Here is a 20,149-nt window from a genome sequence, read left to right as displayed (position 1 = left end):
GCGCCTTCATTTTTTTGTGGTCTGGTGTGATCTATAAGGAACCTTTACTGTGGAACTGGTGTCTGCTTTGACTGTCATTCAGTAATGCTGCTCATCCTGTTTGGGTGCGGGCTTATATTCCTCTCAGACATCTGGAGCCCTAAGCAAAACTCATCCAGGCCATCCTATACACTCACAGCAATTTCTGAAACCATGGCCATCACATAAAAAGCTTTAAAGTGTTTTCCTTTTCTTCATTTCCCCCAATATCTCTGTCTCTTGTGTACGGGTGTGCATACATTTTTTCTTGTACCTGTCACGTCTTCACCAGCTGTTCTATTTCAAACGAATCTTACTGTGGTTGTGGCTAGAAGAGATACAGCTAAAAACGGAAACGAACAATAAATGTAACTTTCTACCTATTAGATTGTGTTTTACACCTGTGTGTTTACACCTAGCCCTTACGGTAATGTAAAAACAGTACTTATTGTAGTACAGTGATGAATGAAACATGAGTTAATACCTATGAAACTAGCAGATCTAAATATTTTCTATATATAAAAGTATTATATTTACATGCCTCAGAAACATGTTCATTTAAAAATCAGATATGGTTGACAAAACAGTCCAGACTTCATATGATTTAGAAAAGTCCGCCGGTTCCCGCCTCCTTCTTCCCGATGATTATGGAGTCTTGATTATTACACAACCTTTTAAAGCAACAAAAGTTTATACAGACATTTTGGTTCATGTAACAAAAATAAATAATGTTTTAAAAGTTGTTAAATAAACCTATTTAAAATGTGCACAAGTGGTTATTGTACTACACTGTGCAAAAATGCAGGTGCATTTGAGAATGTGTGCCAAAAGATATTCTCAAGCTGTCTGCTAGATTAAAAACAACCCTTCAGACATGGCTAAGAAAAGAATGTCCTAGATTGAGATTTTCTTAATGAATTGCAGCGCCACTGAAGGTCCCGTGCAGTGAAGAGATGTCTCACAGTGCTTTGACAGTGATGTTGGCGACTCCATGCACCTGAGACAGCTGACGGCAGTCGAGTGACGCTAGAAGTTTCTGTGGGCCGGCCTCCAAAGGAATAAACTTCTCGGTCAGTGTCACTGCAGCCAAACTTTCTATATTTCTGGGAAAAAGAACAATAGAGAGAGGGATAAGAGAGAAACCATGTTGCATATATATATATATATATATATATATATATATATATATATATATATATATATATATATATATATATATATATATATATATTGCACAAATATTATACAATTATATGGAATTATTATGGTTGTAAATGGGTTAACAAAATTTGTTACATTCATACCTTTTGTGTTTATATATAAACACTGAGTTCAACACTGATGATAATTGAATAATAATAATAATAATAATAATGATCGATAATAAAAACTTTTAAATAATAATAAGAATTATTATTGTTGTTGTTGAATTTTATGATAATTAAAAAAATCATCAGCTTTACATCACAGGAATAAATTAAAATTTTAGAATACACATAAAACTTTTTTATTATTACTGTTTGCATTTTATATTTATCATATGAATGCATTAAATACATGAAAACATTTTATGAACCCCAAACTTATAAATCAAAGTGTAATTAGTTATATTATGTTTTACTACGTGTTTACTGAAAGCATTCATAGACAGCAGTGAAGCCAATAGCTCACAATGTCATTATTTTCATTCTTTAAGTTCACATTCACATTTAACAATGACCGTCTTACCCGTAGGAAACCTCCCTGACACTCTGCAGTCCCAGTCCTTCAAAGCGAAACTTCACATTCTTCAGTGTGCGCTTAAGTGGATTACGGAAAACAACCGTAGCCTTCATTTCTTTGCCAACTACAGCGTCCCCTTCAGGCTGGGAGGTAAACAAGCACACATTTACAACAAGAGATGTAAGTGAGATTTCAAAGTTGATGTAATTAAATGAATCCACACAAAGAGTTCAATCAATTTACCACACATATTAACCTCTACGCATACACGTGGATCATTTTGAGATTAAAACAGAGAAGTCTTTTAAACTCACTTTGATGACTAGGTCTGGTGTGCGCAGTCTGAACCGAAACTGGGTTGCCAGAACCTGTTTGGTCTCAGTGACGCGTCCAGTGAGTGTGAGCATCATCATGGCCTGGTCCACCAGCTGGTCTTTATAGTGATCATAGAGCAGACACCACTCCACCGTCTCAACTATAGCGATTAAGAGAAGAAAATTCATCCACATTCATCAAAATTCATTCAAAGCGACATTATTGCCTGAGTTCTCTCACCTTCATTGGGCTGGAGTTCGACAGGAACCTGGTCTTTCTTCACTGTAGCTTTATGCACCCCAGTATAGTACATAACGACAACCTGGCCTTGGATGGAGAAAGTACGCAGTTCTGAGCTTGTGTTCTTCACAGTGATGAGCAGTTTAGCATCTGCACCAAGCTGAGGTTCTTCTTCATCCATGGAGATCTGGATGGTGACATCGTTAGCACTGGAGATGTTGTAGATCGCTGCTTTAGAGCCATACTGACAGGCAGTCTCCACAGCTATGCGCTCTTCCTCTGAATCTAATGACAGGGACAGCAAATATATGGAAGAGTGACGTGACACTCACTTTTGTCCAGATTTATTTATTTTAAAAACTGAGAATCTGGACTGCACCCAGAAGAACATTTCCAAGACAACCTGAAGAAACCTACTGTTAAACGTTTTTGGCATTTAAAAGTAAAAGTGAGGATGCTTTCAAAATTTGGTGTGACTAAACCTTTTAAACAGTTCTTGTTCGGAATACATCGTTTTCAGGTAGCTTTTCAAATAAATTTTATTATTTTAATTTATTTTTTACCTTCTGGATGTTTGTAGAGGTGTGTGATGTCCTCACGGTCATCAGAGCCAACAGCTTTAGTGCTGATGCAGTGACCTATTGCTTTCTTATTAACTTGGACAGGAGTAAAGCCATCAGCAGTTCGCTGCCAGTACACTTTATCACTGTTCACCTTGAAAAAAGAGAACAGAACACTTAGTACCTACAAGTCTCTTTGGGCCTCATTAAAAAAACTAACTAAAAGTTATAGACGTTTAGGTATACCTCTGCAAATACGAATGGTGTGTCATGCTTAAGGTAAACCTGTCCGTTCCGGACAGCAGCGACAGAAGCGGGACCACAGCGGAAAACCCCCTGACTGGTCTCCTGAGGGGTAGCATCTACTACTTGCCACCCCCCCATACCCGCGGGTAGGTCTGGACGGGCCATCCAGCAGTCATTCCACACATGGAAGTTCCTGTAGACAGGAATTTGCATGTTTAATGCCATTTTCTGATGTGCACATTCAGATTTGTGACTCTCCCGAGTTTGAGGCAGTTTTGTGAATGAAGTGTTAACTAACCAGACAGAATCTTGATTGAGCTCCTCAATTGGCTGGAAGTTCTCATCTAAATACACGTCTGTTGTCAAGGAGACATCTGAGTCATGAGCAGACTCGAAATTTGTAACGCTCCGGGTTGGAATCCCTAAACACCTCATCACTGAAAATACGAAAGACTTTTAAGTGTTATGCTCAAGTCAAATGAATGTGCTCTTACTCATTCTCAAGCACATATTCATACCTGAGGTGGTGACCCCAGAGAAGACCCAACACTGTCCGTATCTAACCGGTGTTCCTCCACTTTCATAGTACTTTCTCAGAATGTCACTGCTACCACTCCAGAATGTGGGAGCCATGCCATTATCATACGTACCCGACCAGTTGCCTACCAACACACCGCTGTCATCCGGGGAGTTAATCTGTCAAACGTAAGACAAAAGATATTCTTCTTGCATTCAGAATATTTAGTTGTTGCAGTCGTAGTTGCATTCTTGCATAGTTCAGTCATGAAACACTTTTTGAGTCCTTCAAGCTGACAGCAGTTAATCAGTCCCTCTTTTCTATCTATTTCCTGCTGTGTGTCATGAGAATTTTCTTTAGCCTCCCTCCTCCCCAGCACCACATGTCTAGATGTACTACATAAAAAATAGAACAGATTGAATTTTTTTTTTTTTTTTTTTTTCTTTTTTTTTTTGTGATGGTGCCATAGACATATATTGTCTTTCAGTGAATTTTTCCTAAAAGAGTACAAAATAAATAAATAAAATAATTAAATAAAAACGTTTTAAGAATTTAAAGATTTATGTAATTTAATAATTTAAATAATTTATTTTTCCACTATAAAGTCTATTTTGTACACTGCAAAGGTTGCATAGACAGCAACACAACTGAAACGTTTTATGGCCCAGAAAATTAGTAAAGACATTGTTAAAATAGGCCATGTGATGTGGTTCAACAGTAATGTTATGAAGCTATGAAAATAATTTTTGTGCACAAATAATTTCTTCTTTTCCATGTCAGTCTTTCATGCACATTCACAAGAGTACCAAGACGTATATTCTCGTAGCTTCATAACATTACGGTTAAACCAATGATTTCTCATGGACTATTTTAATGATGTCCTTACTACCTTTTTGGGCCTTAAACATGTCAGTTGTGCTGCTGTCTATACAGGATCAGAAAGCTCTCGGATTTCATCAAAAATATCTTGACTTGTGTTCCAAAGAGGAATGAAGGCCTTAGAGATTTGGAATGACATGAGGGTGAGTAATAATGACAGAATATGCATTTTTTCCCTTTGAGAAACTAAGGCTTGCAGTGTGTAGCCTGGGATGTGCTGCTGCTGCATGAATAGGCATATTTAAATCCCGTAACAGATATAGACCGGTGGAGCTGGAGGAGGTGGAGGGTTTCAGAGAAACTCTACTCTGTGCTGCAGGTCCAGTTTACAGTGAACACACTGAACCAGACTGTTTAAAAATTGAGGAAGCAAGCACAGTTGTGCCATGTAGTAAATTATGTGATTGCTAGCAAACTGTATGTAATGGCATCATTTAGAGTTTCACGACTGAAATAGATATTAATTAGATTAATATTAATGTATCGTTATAAGTGGACTCCAGTGGAAGAAAATAATGATATGACTCCTTTAATAGGAACGTTCAAACTCACCATTGCAGACAAAAGCCTGACCACATTGATAGGATCTCCACATCCTGAAGCTGGGGCTCCACTGCGCTCCAGCAAAAAGAGACAGGCAGGAAGAATGCCCTTATCAAACTATAACACAAGGAATGAGCAAATATTTCATTTCATTTAATCTGGAGATTTGATATCTGATTTTCTGCAATATGTTGACGTTAAGAAGGAATCTATTTAGTTAGTCACTTTATCTTTTATTGAAACACTAGATGTACATGAATGGATTGCTCAGACCTGGCCAAAATTCCACGGAATGTCTCCAATCTGGCTGTCCGTTCCATAATAGATTAGACCCATGTCATTTAACACATACTCTTTCCTCTCCTCCTCATTATCCATGTACACAGAGTCATCTAGGAGAGAACGAGAAACTGGATGATTCAGCGTCTTGGAATGATTTCTTTAGAGTGTGATGTAAGGAAAGAACAATAAAAAGGTGGACCAAAAACAGGACGAAACATGCCCTGAAACTTTCACTCCTAATTCTTTTCCAATCAATTATATAATTTTTTCTTCGTTATTTACTTGCACTTGCATTTTCTTTATTTATTAGTCCAAGTCAGTTTGGTCCAAATAATGGATGTCACAGTTTAAAAGACGTGATTATGTTTTTGTAATCATACATTACGGAGTGAGCAAAATGAGGGAGAAAGCATGCTAGTGGTAAATATAATATAGGTTAAATGAATTGAATATCAATTTAATAGATTATGTAGACATTATAATATTAATGGACAACTGGAAATGTCAAGATCTGACTAAAAATTTGAAAGGATACTGACATTTGATGTTTTTATAACATTCTACTTGTAATGTTAGATTCATGTAATGTTAGATAAAAGATATCTAATGTCTAATATATATAATAGATTTACAGTTAACATGAGATTTGTCACTAAAGGGTACTGTACATATGAAATGTGCCAGATAATATCACACTACAGCAATGTTTTTGTCTGTATGTCCTGAAGTAGTCATTCTCTCTCTCACCCCACCCTTGTTTGTACCTTCGCACCAGGGGTTGAACAGCATGTAGATGTCGTTGTCGGGACTGCATGGGGACATGGCCTCGCCCGTTGGGGAAGATGTTGCAACACAGAACTTGTATTTGCCAATAGCAGCAGTTGGTGGAGAGTTGACAGAGAGTTTTATTCTGCTGCCTTTCTGTTCAACTAACTTGGCTTCCCAGCAGCCATCCTGCAGATCCTCAACCAAAGGAACGATCACATGTGTGCCTTTGGATACATCTGGGAGATTACCTGAAAAAATTAAAATAAAAAAATAAAAATGGCACACAAACATAGAGTGACAAATTCAAAATGATGTAACTTGACCATATCCATAAACATGATGTATACACTGTTCAAAAGTATATATTAACGTTTCTGAAAGAAGTCTCTTATGCTCACAAAGGCTGCATTTGTTTGATCTTGTGAAACATTATTGCGATTTATAATAATTGTTTTCTGTTTGAGTATATGTTATATGTAAGTGTCATTTATTCCTGTGATGCAAAGCTATTTTCAGCATCATTACTCCAGTCTTTATTTTTCTTCTTATCAATGATGAAAACAGTCGTATTGCTTAATATCTTTGTGAAATCAGTTTTTTTTTTTAAACTTAATGTGTCCTTGCTGAATAAAAGCTTTTAAAAAATCAAATCAAATCAAACTAACCCCAAAGATTTGAATGATGAGTGCAAGTCGATCAATTACATTTTGATTTTGAGTTTAAACAAGATAACAGGAATAAATTACATTTTAGAATACATTCACATAGAATTTTTTTTTAATTGTAATAATATTTTATAGCATTACTGTTTGCATTTTAATACATTAGTTTGCATTAAATACATTAAAACATATAATGAACCCCAAACTTTCTAAATCAAAGTGTAATTAATTATATGATGTTTTACCAAGTGTGTATTGAATGCATTTATAGACAGCAGTGAAGCCAATAGCTCACAATTTCATTATTTTCATTCTTTAAGTTCACATTCACATTTCCATTACAATTCTGAGTTTAAACAAGAAGAATGATTGCAAGTGATGTTATTGTGCACATATACACAATCACCGGTCCACACAGATCGAAGGTGAGCATGCTTAGGCTTCCTGTTGGGCTAGAAGTGAGGTGGCAAAACTCACCTAGTTTCAGATCTAACTGAAGTTTATCTGTCTTTGAGTTGAAAGCCCGTGAGAGCTCAATCCACATCTGGAAGGTCTGGCCTCTGCGGATGATGAGGTGCTCGCTGAGATAGCGATCCGTATGATGCTCCAGACGGTTCTGTTCTTTTTTCGATTTGAGAAGGTCTATAGAACGTACCTCCAGTAGAGTATCTGACAGAGAGAGAGGGAGGGGATCTGGGGGATCTTTTCTGCGGCAGCAGCAGCGCTGGCAGCACTGTCGAAACCATGTGCTACATGTCCACTTCGTGTCTGGCTTCTGTGGCTTCAGCTTGTCTGGATCCTCCAGCGTAAGAGTGCCAGATGGAAAGCGGCCAATGGCAGAGCGGTTTCTGATTGATAGTGTTTCTACAGGCATACTGAGGAATAAAACAGACACGGGGCATTTCTGAAGGGTTTAGACAAACACACAATCTTAAATAAGAATTTGTCTAAGACTGTTTTTTTTTAATGTTCTTTTCCAGTATTGTTTCCTTTTGACTCTTTGCGTCTATTCTTGTTTGAAATACACAACAGGGTATTTTTTTTTCTTTTTTTTCCAAAGAGGAACTTCAGCCCCTTCAACTGATCAGGGTTTTTTTTTTACCCCAAAATATTTGTATTTATTTTTTACTATTCAACAATTACTATAGACTGTTAATGTAATCACTTTTCACATTCATGTATTCATATATTTTTCAAGCATGGTGTAATAATAATGTACAGTCAGATGGTTATAATTGCAAATTAAACCCATATCAATTGATTCATATTCAAACGTTTATTTCCTGGACACAGTTCCTACTTACGTAATAATTGTATGTAGTTTTATTATTTTATTCAGCAATGATTATTGATTAAATTTAACAAAAGTGATAGTAAAAATGTTTATAATGTTACAAAAGATTTATATTTCAAATAAATGTTGTTCAAATGTTGTTCAACTCTATATTCATAAAAAAAAACACAATTTTTACAAAATATTATTATTAATATAAAAAATTAACATTATCTTAAAATGTATTGAAATAGAAAAAAAGTGACTTTAAATTGTAATAATTGTAATGTTTATTTTTACTGTATTTTTAATCAGATGAATGCAGACTTGTTTAGCATAAGTGACAGTTTACAGATACTCATATTCTGGGTTAATTGCTCATACAAATTTTACAACAATTGGGATTTCTAACTACAATTTCCAGCAAAATACTATTGTAGTGCTAATGCAAACACAGTATAATGATCTTATGATGTTATATTTCAAGTTCCTGAAGATCTGTCTAGTTTTAATCAGGAATCCTTTCAGTTCCTTTAATATAATATTGATAAAGAGTGTTTCTTACTTGTTTGCGGTCCTTATCTGTTTGTAGAAGTGTCAGTCCTGTTTATGTCCGTCTCCAAACTAAATATATCTGTAGACTCATGTGAGTGACTGAGCGGTGATCAGTGAGACTCACTCTGAACGGAAGTTTCTAGCTTTTAGCATTACCTGTAGGGGTAGGGCTTCCAGCTGCGAAGATTGCATGCGAACTGGTTTAACAGGACTAGTTTAACAGGACTTTTACCACTCTGATATTTAATGCATGTAATCCAAGGGTGAATGTGAATGAAGATGACACACAGATTAACCTGGTCAGTCTACCTACCTACACACTTTTCTCTGAGAAAGCAAGGGTGGCAGTAAGACAAAATCACAAATACTAAATATAAATATGAATGTGTGAATCATTCATTTTCATAGAGTGCAGCAACATCAATGGATGAAGTTATAGAGGGATTCAGCATCATGTGTGCTAATGATACGAATAAACACATAAAGACCAAACACAAGTCACTCCTGAAGCCACTATAGCAACCACATGTGAGCATGATTACTTATGATATCATTTCTCCTACACACGTTTAGTGAAAGTTCGTATATCTGGTTTTCAGTGGTGTTTGGGCAGGGCATGGGACTAAAGAAAACATTTAATCACAGCTTCATTACACCTTTGGCAGCAGAGTGTGTCACAATCATGCAGATTAATCAGTTAAATTGCATCTTTGTCAACACATAAGTGCATTCTGTATGAAAGGCACCTAGTCATATATTCAAATAGATGGAACACATTATCTAATGACAATACCATTGAGACATTAGATTTCTTAGAAATGTAATGCTAAATCAACAATGAACTGACTTAAACTTAAAAACCGACTGTTTAGAATAGTAAGTGCAAAATCATATAATGCAATTAAAAATGGTAAAACTTGGGAAAAAAGTGTAGTGTGCTGAACAATGTGTGTCCTGTCGTCTCAGTTACATTCCTGTTTCTGTCATCAGGTTCATAAAAATTGTGAAAATGATATTTAATCCAACTGTCCAGGTTTTTCCATTGTAAATTTAATTATATGTTATTGTGGAGGAAGCCATTTTTTAACATCTCTTTTGTAAAAATAAATACATAAACATCTTAACTGGCATGTGGTCACCTTTCCAAAATTAGGATGTTCTTGGTCATCTGAATTATATTTATATATATATATATATATATATATATATATATATATATATATATATATATATATATATATATATATATATATATATATATATATATATATATATATATATATATATATATATATATATATATATATATTTTAATTTAATTTAATTTAATTTAAAAGAGTGACTAAATTGCTGCTCTTATAGTAGTTCTAAGTATATAGTAACGCTTGTGTCAGTAACAGGGTTGACAAAAATACCAAAACATGAGGAAGAAAAATAGTAATAAAATAATAAATTACATAATGTATCTTCATTTTATGGATATTAAAAAAAAAACTGATTAATTTTTTAAAGTTTAAAGTTTTCCAAGTGGAAAAGGCACCAATATCGTGAAATGACCTCTCCACATATATTCTATGCTTTGGCAATATTGTATTTTTTATAGTCATGCCAATAATGCAATTTTTTATTTGTTAGATAGATTAGAGAACTTGGTGAACATAACTAAGTAACATACACACACACACACAAAGAAAAACAAGTAGATAGAATAGAAAAAAAAAGTTTTGTTTTTAGTAAAAAAAAAATATGATAAATAGATTAAGTAGAATTCAAATAGAATAGAAAGGGCTAGAGTTAGAGGGTGAAATAAAGATATGTTTTTAGTAGTTTATTGATGTAAAATTCAGTGAAAGTGATTTTGTGCGTCTGAGATGGCACAGTCAAGTGCCGTTTACTTGCAGAACGCAAGCTTCTAGAGGCACATAACTCTAGAAGTAATGAAATTAGGTAAAATGTTGCAGAGCCAGTAGTGGTTTTGTAGGCTAAAAATATTATTGCCTTGAATTTTAATGCAAGCAGCTACTGGTAGCCAGTGCAAATTGATGAATAGAGGTGTGATGTTTGTTCCTACTGGCTCATTAAAGATAACTCTTGCAACGGCATTTTGGATTAATTGTAGAGGTTTAATAGAAGTGAATGGAAGAACTGTCAAGAGAGCTTTGCATTATTCTAGCCTGGGCAGAATAAAAACTTGAGCAAGAAGTTGTGTTGCATGTTCTGAAAGAAAAGGCCTGATGTTGTATAGACCAAATCTGCAGGACCAGGCAGGACCGGGCAGTTTTAGCAATGTGGTCTGAGAAATTCAGCTGATCATCAATCATAACTCCAAGGTTTCTGGCTGTTTTTGAAGGAGTTATGGTTGATGAACCTAACTGGATGGTGAAATTTTGATTAAATGATTTTTTTTTTTTTTTTTTTTTACCATAAGCAGTTCTATCTTGGCAAGGTTGAGTTGAAGGTGATGGTCCTTCATCCAGCAAGAATGTCTGTTAGACAAGCTGAGATGCGAATAGCTACCGTCGGATCATCAGGATGGAATGAGAGGTAGAGTTGAGTGTCATCAGCATAGCAGTGGAATGAAAAGCCATGTTTCTGAATGACAGAACCTAGTGATGCCATGTAGACAGAGAAGAGAAGTGGTCCAACAACTGAGCCCTGAGTCACCCCAGAAGTTAGATGTTGTGACTTGGACACCTTACCTCTCCAAGATACGTTGAAGGACCTATCTGATAGGTGAGACTCAAACCACTGGAGTGTGGTTCCTGAGATGCCCTTTGTCCATAGGGTTGATATGAGGATCTGGTGGTTAACCATGTCAAAAACAGCAGACAGATCAAGCAAGATAAGTATTAAAGATCTGGTCTCTGCTCATGCCAATCTTAGGGCTCAACAACTGAGAGCAAGGCAGTCTCGGATGAATGTCCACTTCTGAAGCCAGATTGGTTGTTGTAAAGGGGTTGTTCTGTGTGAGAAATGCAGAGACTTGGTCGAACACAGCTCGTTCAAGTGATTTGCAATGAAAGGAAGAAGGGAAACTGATCTGTAGTTCTCTAAAAAGGATGGGTTGAGGGTGGGTTTCTTAAGTAGTGGAGTTATACGAGCCTGTCTAAATGATGAGGGGAAAACACCAGTGTGGAGGGATGTGTTGATGATGTGAGTGAGTGCAGGTACAACTGCAGGAGAAATGGCTTGAAGGAGATGAGATGGAATAGGATCAAGCGGGCAAGTAACAAGATCATTAGAAAGGATGAATTTTGAGACTTCTGCCTCAGAGAGTGAAGAGAAGGATGTAAATGAGTGTATGTTTGCTGGTAAGATGTGTTTGACAGTTGTGGTGTGGCAAATTGCGCACTGAGGTTTGTAATTTTATTAATGAAGAATGTGTCAAAGTCGTCAGCTGTTAGAGTTGATGAAGGATGGGGAGGAAGAGGACAAATGAGGGAGGAAAATGTTTTAAAGAGCATGCGAGAGTTAGGCAAATTGTTCATTTTGTTGTGATAGTACGCCCTTTTAGCAGTGGAGACATTAGCAGAGAATGAAGTTACGAGTGATAAATATACATTAAGGTCAGTAGGATTTTGTGATTTGCGCCATACTCTTTCTGCAGCTCTGAACTTAAACGATGCTCACAGAGAACATCAGATAGCCAAGGGGCAGAAGAGGTGATATGAACTGACCTGGAAGTCAAGGGGCAGACACTGTCTAAACAACACATAAGAGTGGAGCAGAAGGTGGAGCATAAAATGCTACACAATATGAAATGAAAACCTTCACTGTAATTACTGCTCAACAAACATAACTGTTTTATAACGATGCTTTAAAATAAATACTAAACATCTATGCATTAAATAGAATTTGCCTTTTGTATTCATAAATACCACAACTATCAGTTATTTTCTTCAAACGCCTACCTGCAGGGGCGGATTGTCCATCTGGCAATTCTAAACATAATTCCAACAGCACATAGGTTTTTATCGCTTGAAAGATTTCACTATGGTTAACAATGATATTAATAATAATAAATGTAGAGCATTTGGCCCAGTCGGCAAAGGCCAGCCGCCTGGTCCCGAGATGGGCCGACCGAACCGATTAGAGGTTATGTGACGCTCAGTCAAAATACGAAACGCGAATGCGAGTGTGAAATAAGCTAGTTTTTAGTAAAAGCTTAATTATTGTGTAATAATATAACCTTCATAATCATCGGGAAGAAGGAGGCGGGAACCGGCGGACAATCAAATAAAACTTTAATAATCAAAAATAAACACAAAACAGCGCATCAGCACCAGGCCTGGTCCTCTCTCGTCCTTCACTGTCGTTGCTCCTGTTTTATATCCTTCCATCTCCTCCGTGGGACTCGAGACCGGTGGTGGGCCGCAGGTGTCGCTCATTTCCCAATCACTCCACCGGCCTCACTCCTCATTCCCACGTCCCTCGGCCCCGCCCCACTCGTCACATATTGTTATTATTATTTATTTTTTTGACAGTAGCCTAAATTGTATTAAATAGTTGTAAGCTTCGGGTAGAACTATATATATTTATATATTTTATACATAATTAGAGTATGTATGTTTAAAATATGCAATTAATCCTTAGGTAGGATTGAACATAGGCTTCTATTACAGGCACTCATATGCAATTTAGATAAAGTGTTATAAGCCATTGTCTTACTTATGTTCTCCCTTGTCTTGATCTTGTTTGCATCTATTAACCCTTAGCATAAGAGGAACATATGCATGTATGTCACACACACACACAGCACATAGCAAGACTTTAGCATACTTTAATTCACAAATAATTGTATATCAAAAATTATTTTAAAATGTAAAATATTACTGCTGCTACTATTTATAGTTTTTGATATATATTCTATTCCCTTCTGTGCTATTATTATTCGTTTGTATTCCTGTGTATTCCAATGTTGAGAGCAGCCAGTAAGAAAATATTTAGCTGTAATGTTTACGTGCTATACTGTGTTCATTAAATAGGATGTTGCTGGAATCAGTATTGCCAGAGACCACTGGTTTTCCAGTATCAGTGCTGTGAGGAAGGATGCTATGGTAGGCCTAGCAGAGACAGGGAGGAGTGTGGTAGAGTTAGGAAAACCCCAACAGACAGGCAGTGCCCAACCCTTTTCCTGGAGATCTACCAACCTACAGAGTTCAGTTCATACCCTGCTTCAGTACACCTGCCTGTAATTATCAAGTGCTCTTGAAGATCTTGAATAGCTGGTTAAGCTGTGCTGATCAGCGTTGGAGCTGAACTTTTCAGGAAAATAGATCTCCAAGAACAGGGTTGGACATACCCTTTAGTTAAATATCACACAACTAACATGTGATCCAGGAAATGACACACAGTATAAAGATTCAAACTTTTGAACGGGGTAATTTTTGTAAATTCAGTTATTATTTTGTCTTGTGTGGGTAACACGTCTATATTTCTAAAGGTGCTGTTGACTTGTAATTTTCACCAGATGTCGATGACAACCAAAGTGATCAATACACACAAGGGAAAGTTGTGGCCTACTGGTTAGAAAGTTGGACTCGTAACCCAAAGTTGCGGGTTTGAGTCTCATGCTGGTGGGTATTGTAGGAGGGGGGAGTGAATGTACAGCACTCTCTCCCACCTTCAATAACACGACTCAGGTCCCCTTGTGCAAAGCACTGAACCCCCAACTGGTCCCTGGGCGCCGCAGCAATCATGTGTTTGTGTGTACTTTGGATGGGATAAATGCAGAGTACTAATTTTGAGAATGGGTCACTGTACATGGCTACATGTCACTTCGCTTTCAACGAAAGCAAATAAGTTCAGAAATTAAGTTCTTTGTGATAAAATGGAACGATGCAGGGAAAAAGTATTGAACTACTGAAGTTTATTTAATACTTAATACAAAAGTCTTTGTTGGTAATGACAGCTTCAAGATGTCTCCTCTATGGAGAAACTAGTCGCATGCATTGCTTAGGTGATTTTGGCTCATTCTTCAAATCTGGAAGGTTCTGTGGGTCTCTTCTGTGAACTCTGATCTTTCGTTCTTATTCTCTATTGGATTCATGTCAGGTGATTGCTGCGCCATTCTAGCTGCTTTATCTTCTTTCTCTGAAACCAGTTGAATTTCCTTTGCTGTGTTTGGGATACTTTTTTTTGCTGAAGTGTCTAACCTTGTTTCATCTTCATCATCCTGGTACTGTAGGTGTTGGGATTGAAGCAGCTAATATTAATCTAGTCCACTGACTAGAGGCAGGATTTCTTGAGAAATTTCAGCCGACGTCTTGGCTTTCCATGCCTTTTTGCACTTCCCTTTCTTCATGTGTTCAGTACTTTTTCCACGTCATTCCATTTTATTACACATAGCTTAATTTCTGAACGTATTGTTTTGCTTTCTTTGGATTGTATGGATTACTTGAGCTGTCTGTCAACAGCACCTTTAGAAATATTCACTGAATTTTTTTTTTGACGTGTTCAATAATTATTTTACCCACTGTAAACATCTGTTTATGTGAAATAGCTTATTCAGGATAGTACTAGATAGAAATAACATGCAATTTTCATTGGCTTTCTTATTTTGCTAGAATTATTAACATATTCTTCAAGGGGTATCTAAATTTATGAGCAAATTTAAGACCCCACAGACTAACATTACAGTAGAATTCCCCATGGAAACAAATTAGACACAGACATAGGGGAGAAACATGTTTCTTTATTGACATGCAGGTCCAGTCGGGTCAGCCAATGATTCAAGATCAGACAGCTTACAGATTTCTAAAAGATGCGTTAAGAAAACATTTTGTTTATGGTTCAGTCAGAGTACCACACTAACATTCAGACAAGACATTCTGAGATACAGTGCATTACAGATTCTGGTGAAAGAGACAAACATATATTATGTGCACTATTGTTTAAAAATTTGGGGTAGCAAGGTTTTTTTATGTTTTTGAAATCTGCTCAGCAAGGCTGCATTAATTTGATCAAAAATACAGTAAAAACACTAATATTGTGGAATATTATAATTTACAATAGCGGTTTTCTATTTGAATTTATAGTAAATTGTTATTTATTTCTGTGATGCGCAGCTGTATTTTCAGCATCATTACTCCAGTCTTCAGTGTCACATGATCTTCAGAAATCAGTATAATATACTGATTTGCTGCTCAAGAATCATTTATTATCAATGTTGAAAACAGTTGTGCTGCTTCATATATTTGTGGAAACTTTGATGCATTTTTGTCAGGATTCTTCAAAACGAAGTTTGTAAATGGCAAAATAATTTATTTGAAACAAATCCTTTATCTCTACTCTTACTTTTGATCAATTGAATGCATCTCTGCTTAAAGTATTTCTTTCAAAAACAACTATATATTATGAGCAATATAATAATATACAGTATTTTTGTGGAAACACTTTCTTTACAATTTTTTTTTTTGATGTAAAGTTCAAAAGAGCAGCATTTATTCGAAATTGAAGCTTTTTGAAACAAATTTACTGTCACTTTTGCGCATTTTAATGCATATTTGCTATAAAAAAAAAAAAGGGTATTGCTTTCAAAAACAACTATATAGTAGTTTCTGGAAAATACCATTGAAATAAAATGCTTTCTAGAGTATGAAATAGAGGAGATTTGCCATCATCCGAATGATTTCAGAGAAAGCCATTCTTTGTGAAATAGACATGATAGATTAGATTTCAGTAATTTATTTTGCTGCCTTTTCAGATTTGTTGACCCTCCATAATCTTTAGCTGTTTATTAATGAAGAATACTGAATCCTTGAGACAAGGTCAAACCAGGCACTGCCTCTGACACCAGAAAAGGGGTTTCTTATAAAACACGTGAATGGTTTTGAGAAAAAGGATACGGTTGTTCCACAGAGACACTTCCTCTAGTTTAGGCAGATGATACAGTCCCTCCAGACTTTCAATGGCATTGTCATCGGCCTCCAGCACCTATGAGTGTTGACAGAGGTGTCAAACCACAACATACGAAGCATCCTTCACCATACACTGCTACCAGTGTGATCACTCAAAAGAGAGAAGCATCAGTTGACCTCGAGGCACTGCAGCATGGCAAACTGAGACGGCAGCCGCAGCAGCTGATTGGAGGAGAGGTTGATGTGAGTCACCAAGAGAAGCTGATCAAGGTGACACAGGGTCGTCAGGTTCTGTGTCAGGAGTGAGAGAAAGACAAAGACAGAAGGTAATCTTTCGTTTCAAGCACTGTGTCATTGACTGAAAAGAATGGAAGATCTTCTGGAGAAGGATGAGGCCACCACACTTAAAAACACCTCAAGAGAAACTCATTAAAAACTGAGTGGCTGTTTGAACACAAGAAAACAAGTCGAGCACAAACGAGGGATTGGTGTAATACCAGTAACAAAGATTGTAAGATGATTTCCTCTTGTCCTCTATGTAGTCTGATGAGCAGGGTGTAACTGCTGTCGTCACTTCACTGATAGAAACCAGGAAGATAAATGTGTGTTTATACAGTGACTAAATCCAGAACACCAGTATGGGTGTTTCTATATAATATCATTTTGCCCTTAAATCTATTTCTTAATCTATTTTCTAAATCCTTTAATGGGCACACCCAGAAAAAAAGATGCATTAATTATTTGTAGTTTGTCATTCCTTGTATAGAAGATAACTGATGCCATATTGAAATTCAGTCATTACATAGCAACAAAAACATAATACAATACACCCACATCAAAACTTTAATAAATTCACAAAAATTGTGACAATGGAAATAGATATAAATTGTACTTAAAAAAAAAAGAAAGAATAATAATAATATATTTTTTAATTGTATATATTGTATAGGCCAACTAGATATTAATTAACAAAAAAATGTATAGGGATTTTTTTTTTTTTTTATAAATAAAAATACTGAGGTCGCAACTCCTATCTGGTGTTTTTTATTTCAATGCTATTCGTACTTGGAGTAAAACTTCCCTCACACAGGTGTGTTTTCAATTTTATATATATTAGGAGTGTGTGTGTATTATACATGTACAATGGGGGCGGGGGAGGCAATAATCTTTGATATTACATCATGGAGTATGCTTGTGAAAGATTCACATAAATGATCCTCATCCGGTGAGAGATTTCATTGCTGCTTATTAAAAGAGTTTCAAATACAGTTTAGACTAACCAATTAATTTTTGTGCTTAACATTTAATACTCAATTGGTTATGATGACTAAATGAGTAGAGTACACACATTTTTTTTACCAGGATTTCACATTTAAAACATGCTCTATTAAATGACTGAAATCCCTGTCAAAGCTTTTGAGAGTTAAACAGCTATAATCGCTCACGTGCCAATGCTTGAGCAAGACATTACTCATGCTTGTGTCATCACATGCATGTGTCAAATCAGTTTCTACACACAGGTGGAGACATTTAAACAATGCCGTCACTCATTAATCAAGAACAGGAAGTCATGCCATTTTTAAAACATTCTGATGTTATCAGAAAAATATATCTGAAAAACATTTACAATAAGTTTAGTCATTTATGTTGGAGTTATTTTAATTAAATATATACAATCTCAGATCATTACAATATTGGTTACATTCATACATATAAACTATGACAGGATTATTGGCGTAAACTAATTGTTATACATATAATTTTTCTTTTATTACTTTTGCTATATTCTTTTAAAATTCTATCAGTTTTCTTTTATTATATGATAAAAAAAGTGCTACGTGTACTGTGTTATAGCACTTGTATATCATTGCTCTTTTGTTAATTTTGATTGCATCCATTGTCCTATTCTCCATTGATGAAATGGAAGTGTAAATTATGACATTATTATTATTATTTTCTGTGTGAATTATCCCTTTAAAGTTTTCCCCCCTTTTCCCTTTAAAATAATAATAATACATACATAAATAAATAAATAAATAATGCTGCAAATAAGAAACTAAATCTGCCAGCAGTTGGCGGTAAATGTCATTATGGTCTTAAGCAATATTCAAATTTTCTGAGATACAGAATTTGGTATTTTCTCTTAGTTGTCAGTTATAATCATAAAAATTAAAAGAAATAAACATTGGAAATAAATCAGTCTGTGTGTAATGAATGAATATAATATACAAGTTTCACTTTTTGAATGGAATTAGTTAAATAAATCAACTTTTTGATGATATTCTAACAGTGTTGGGGAGTAACTAGTTACATGTAACGGCGTTACGTAATTTAATTACAAAATTATTGTAACTGTAATTAGTTACAGTTACTACGAAAAAATGAGTAATTAAATTACAGTTACTTATGAAATTTTTAACGATTACAAAGGGGATTACATTTGAATATTTACACACATTCACATACAGATTTAACTGATTTCTTTCCCAAAATGCGCTGACTATTCTGAGACATACCGCCCTAATAATTTCCGGGATGCGGAAATACAGTCTGGTTTGTAGAATCCAGTCATAAAAACGGAATGCCTAACGCGGACGGAATATGCCACATTTTGGATGACTAAATCAAAAGTAGGTCAGTACACTTGAATCAAAACATGACATGGACTAGTGTATGTGAATATAAAGCCCCAAAAATGCAATAAGACTTGCACATTCTGCGTGTTGGAAATCAGGTGCGGATCTGGACACCGGGAGAACCGGGACAATTCCCGGTGGCCTGGCAGCCGATTTTGCCCCACTATTTAATATCATTATTGTATAATTGCCTGCCGAATGTACTAAAGCGATCATTTGCGAATCCGCCATATGATCATTAAATCTCTAATAAGTAATGAAGTGTTAGTCATGACTCGCGCGCTCTCCGCGCCTCCGCTAAACGGTTTGGATCAGACTCCGAGTAATCAATGCGAGAGAGAGAGAGAGAGAGAGAGAGAGAGAGAGAATAAAGTGCACTGTGGACAGCTGCTGAGCACAGCTGGAGCAGAGAAGCAGAACTACTGTTCAGGGTTTTAGGTCAGTTTCATCTGTAAAGATGCTTTTTTGTCTTTTTTATTTTATTTTATTTTATTTAATCAAGCAGCAGCACGTTGCTCACCATTCATCACTCAAAATACTATATAAAGGACATCATTATTATCTGTTGTAATGTTATAGTAGTAATTTAGCTAAAAAAAATTCCGATTTTTTTTATAGGTTTAGGGGGAGCTACGAGAGACAACAACACAACCCTTACGAAGATTAACATTTAAATATTTAACTATAAATCCAGAGAAAATGGTTACTATTGTTTAAATGTGGTAACCAAAAATGTAAAATTATTTTACAAATGTATTTATTTAAAAATAAATACAAATCCATTTGCAAAAAAAAAACAAAAACAAAACAAGGTTATTTTACTTTTATATAGGCTAATAAAAGCAAGGTTAATTTTTGTAAGGGAAAAACATGACTCGTGTACAGTATTAGGATTTTTCTATAAAGATATTGTAGTATTGTAGAGTATTGTATTGTAAAGTATAGTTTTGTTCAATCTTGAGTATTAAAGTCACGAGAGAGATGGATAACAGGGCAAAATAAAGAAACTGAAGAGAAAAATGGAAGTGAAGGTGCAGTTCAGGAGAGAACTTTTAATTATTTAGCATGTCCCCA

General features: G+C 35.6%; 1 protein-coding gene and 2 long non-coding RNA genes across 3 annotated transcripts in view; 1 reads left to right on the top strand and 2 right to left on the bottom strand.

Annotated features, from left to right (window-relative positions):
* Positions 1-20,149, top strand: part of LOC132117662 (uncharacterized) — a 150,746-nt gene that overhangs the window by 60,824 nt on the left and 69,773 nt on the right. The gene's annotated exons all lie outside the window — the stretch shown is intronic.
* tgm1 (transglutaminase 1, K polypeptide) lies at positions 756-8,718 on the bottom strand. Its single transcript, XM_059527228.1, has 13 exons — positions 8,591-8,718; positions 7,230-7,627; positions 6,087-6,338; positions 5,314-5,432; positions 5,050-5,157; positions 3,620-3,797; positions 3,400-3,538; positions 3,102-3,294; positions 2,859-3,009; positions 2,296-2,580; positions 2,055-2,215; positions 1,747-1,883; positions 756-1,121 (listed from the first exon to the last, which is right to left on the bottom strand). The coding sequence occupies exons 2-13, from the start codon at positions 7,624-7,626 to the stop codon at positions 977-979; spliced, it is 2,265 nt and encodes a 754-aa protein (XP_059383211.1). The 5' UTR covers position 7,627; positions 8,591-8,718; the 3' UTR covers positions 756-976.
* Positions 15,303-17,231, bottom strand: LOC132117660 (uncharacterized). The gene is made up of 3 exons (XR_009425812.1): positions 16,617-17,231; positions 16,428-16,515; positions 15,303-15,336 (listed from the first exon to the last, which is right to left on the bottom strand). It is a non-coding gene; the product is annotated as an uncharacterized LOC132117660 (long non-coding RNA).

Source organism: Carassius carassius, chromosome 37, assembly GCF_963082965.1.
Source record: "Carassius carassius chromosome 37, fCarCar2.1, whole genome shotgun sequence".
Lineage (NCBI taxonomy): Eukaryota > Metazoa > Chordata > Actinopteri > Cypriniformes > Cyprinidae > Carassius > Carassius carassius.
This window is presented reverse-complemented; position numbering and strand designations above follow the sequence as displayed.

Bases quoted from the DNA above. Each gene is read 5' to 3' on its own strand.
- tgm1 (XM_059527228.1), bottom strand. From the start codon at position 7,626: ATGCCTGTAGAAACACTATCAATCAGAAACCGCTCTGCCATTGGCCGC. The intron at 5,433-6,086 runs GTACAAACAAGG...GTTCTCTCCTAG, and splicing joins GTTCAACCCCTGGTGCGAAG to ATGACTCTGTGTACATGGAT. The intron at 2,216-2,295 runs GTGAGAGAACTC...TAATCGCTATAG, and splicing joins CGAACTCCAGCCCAATGAAG to TTGAGACGGTGGAGTGGTGT.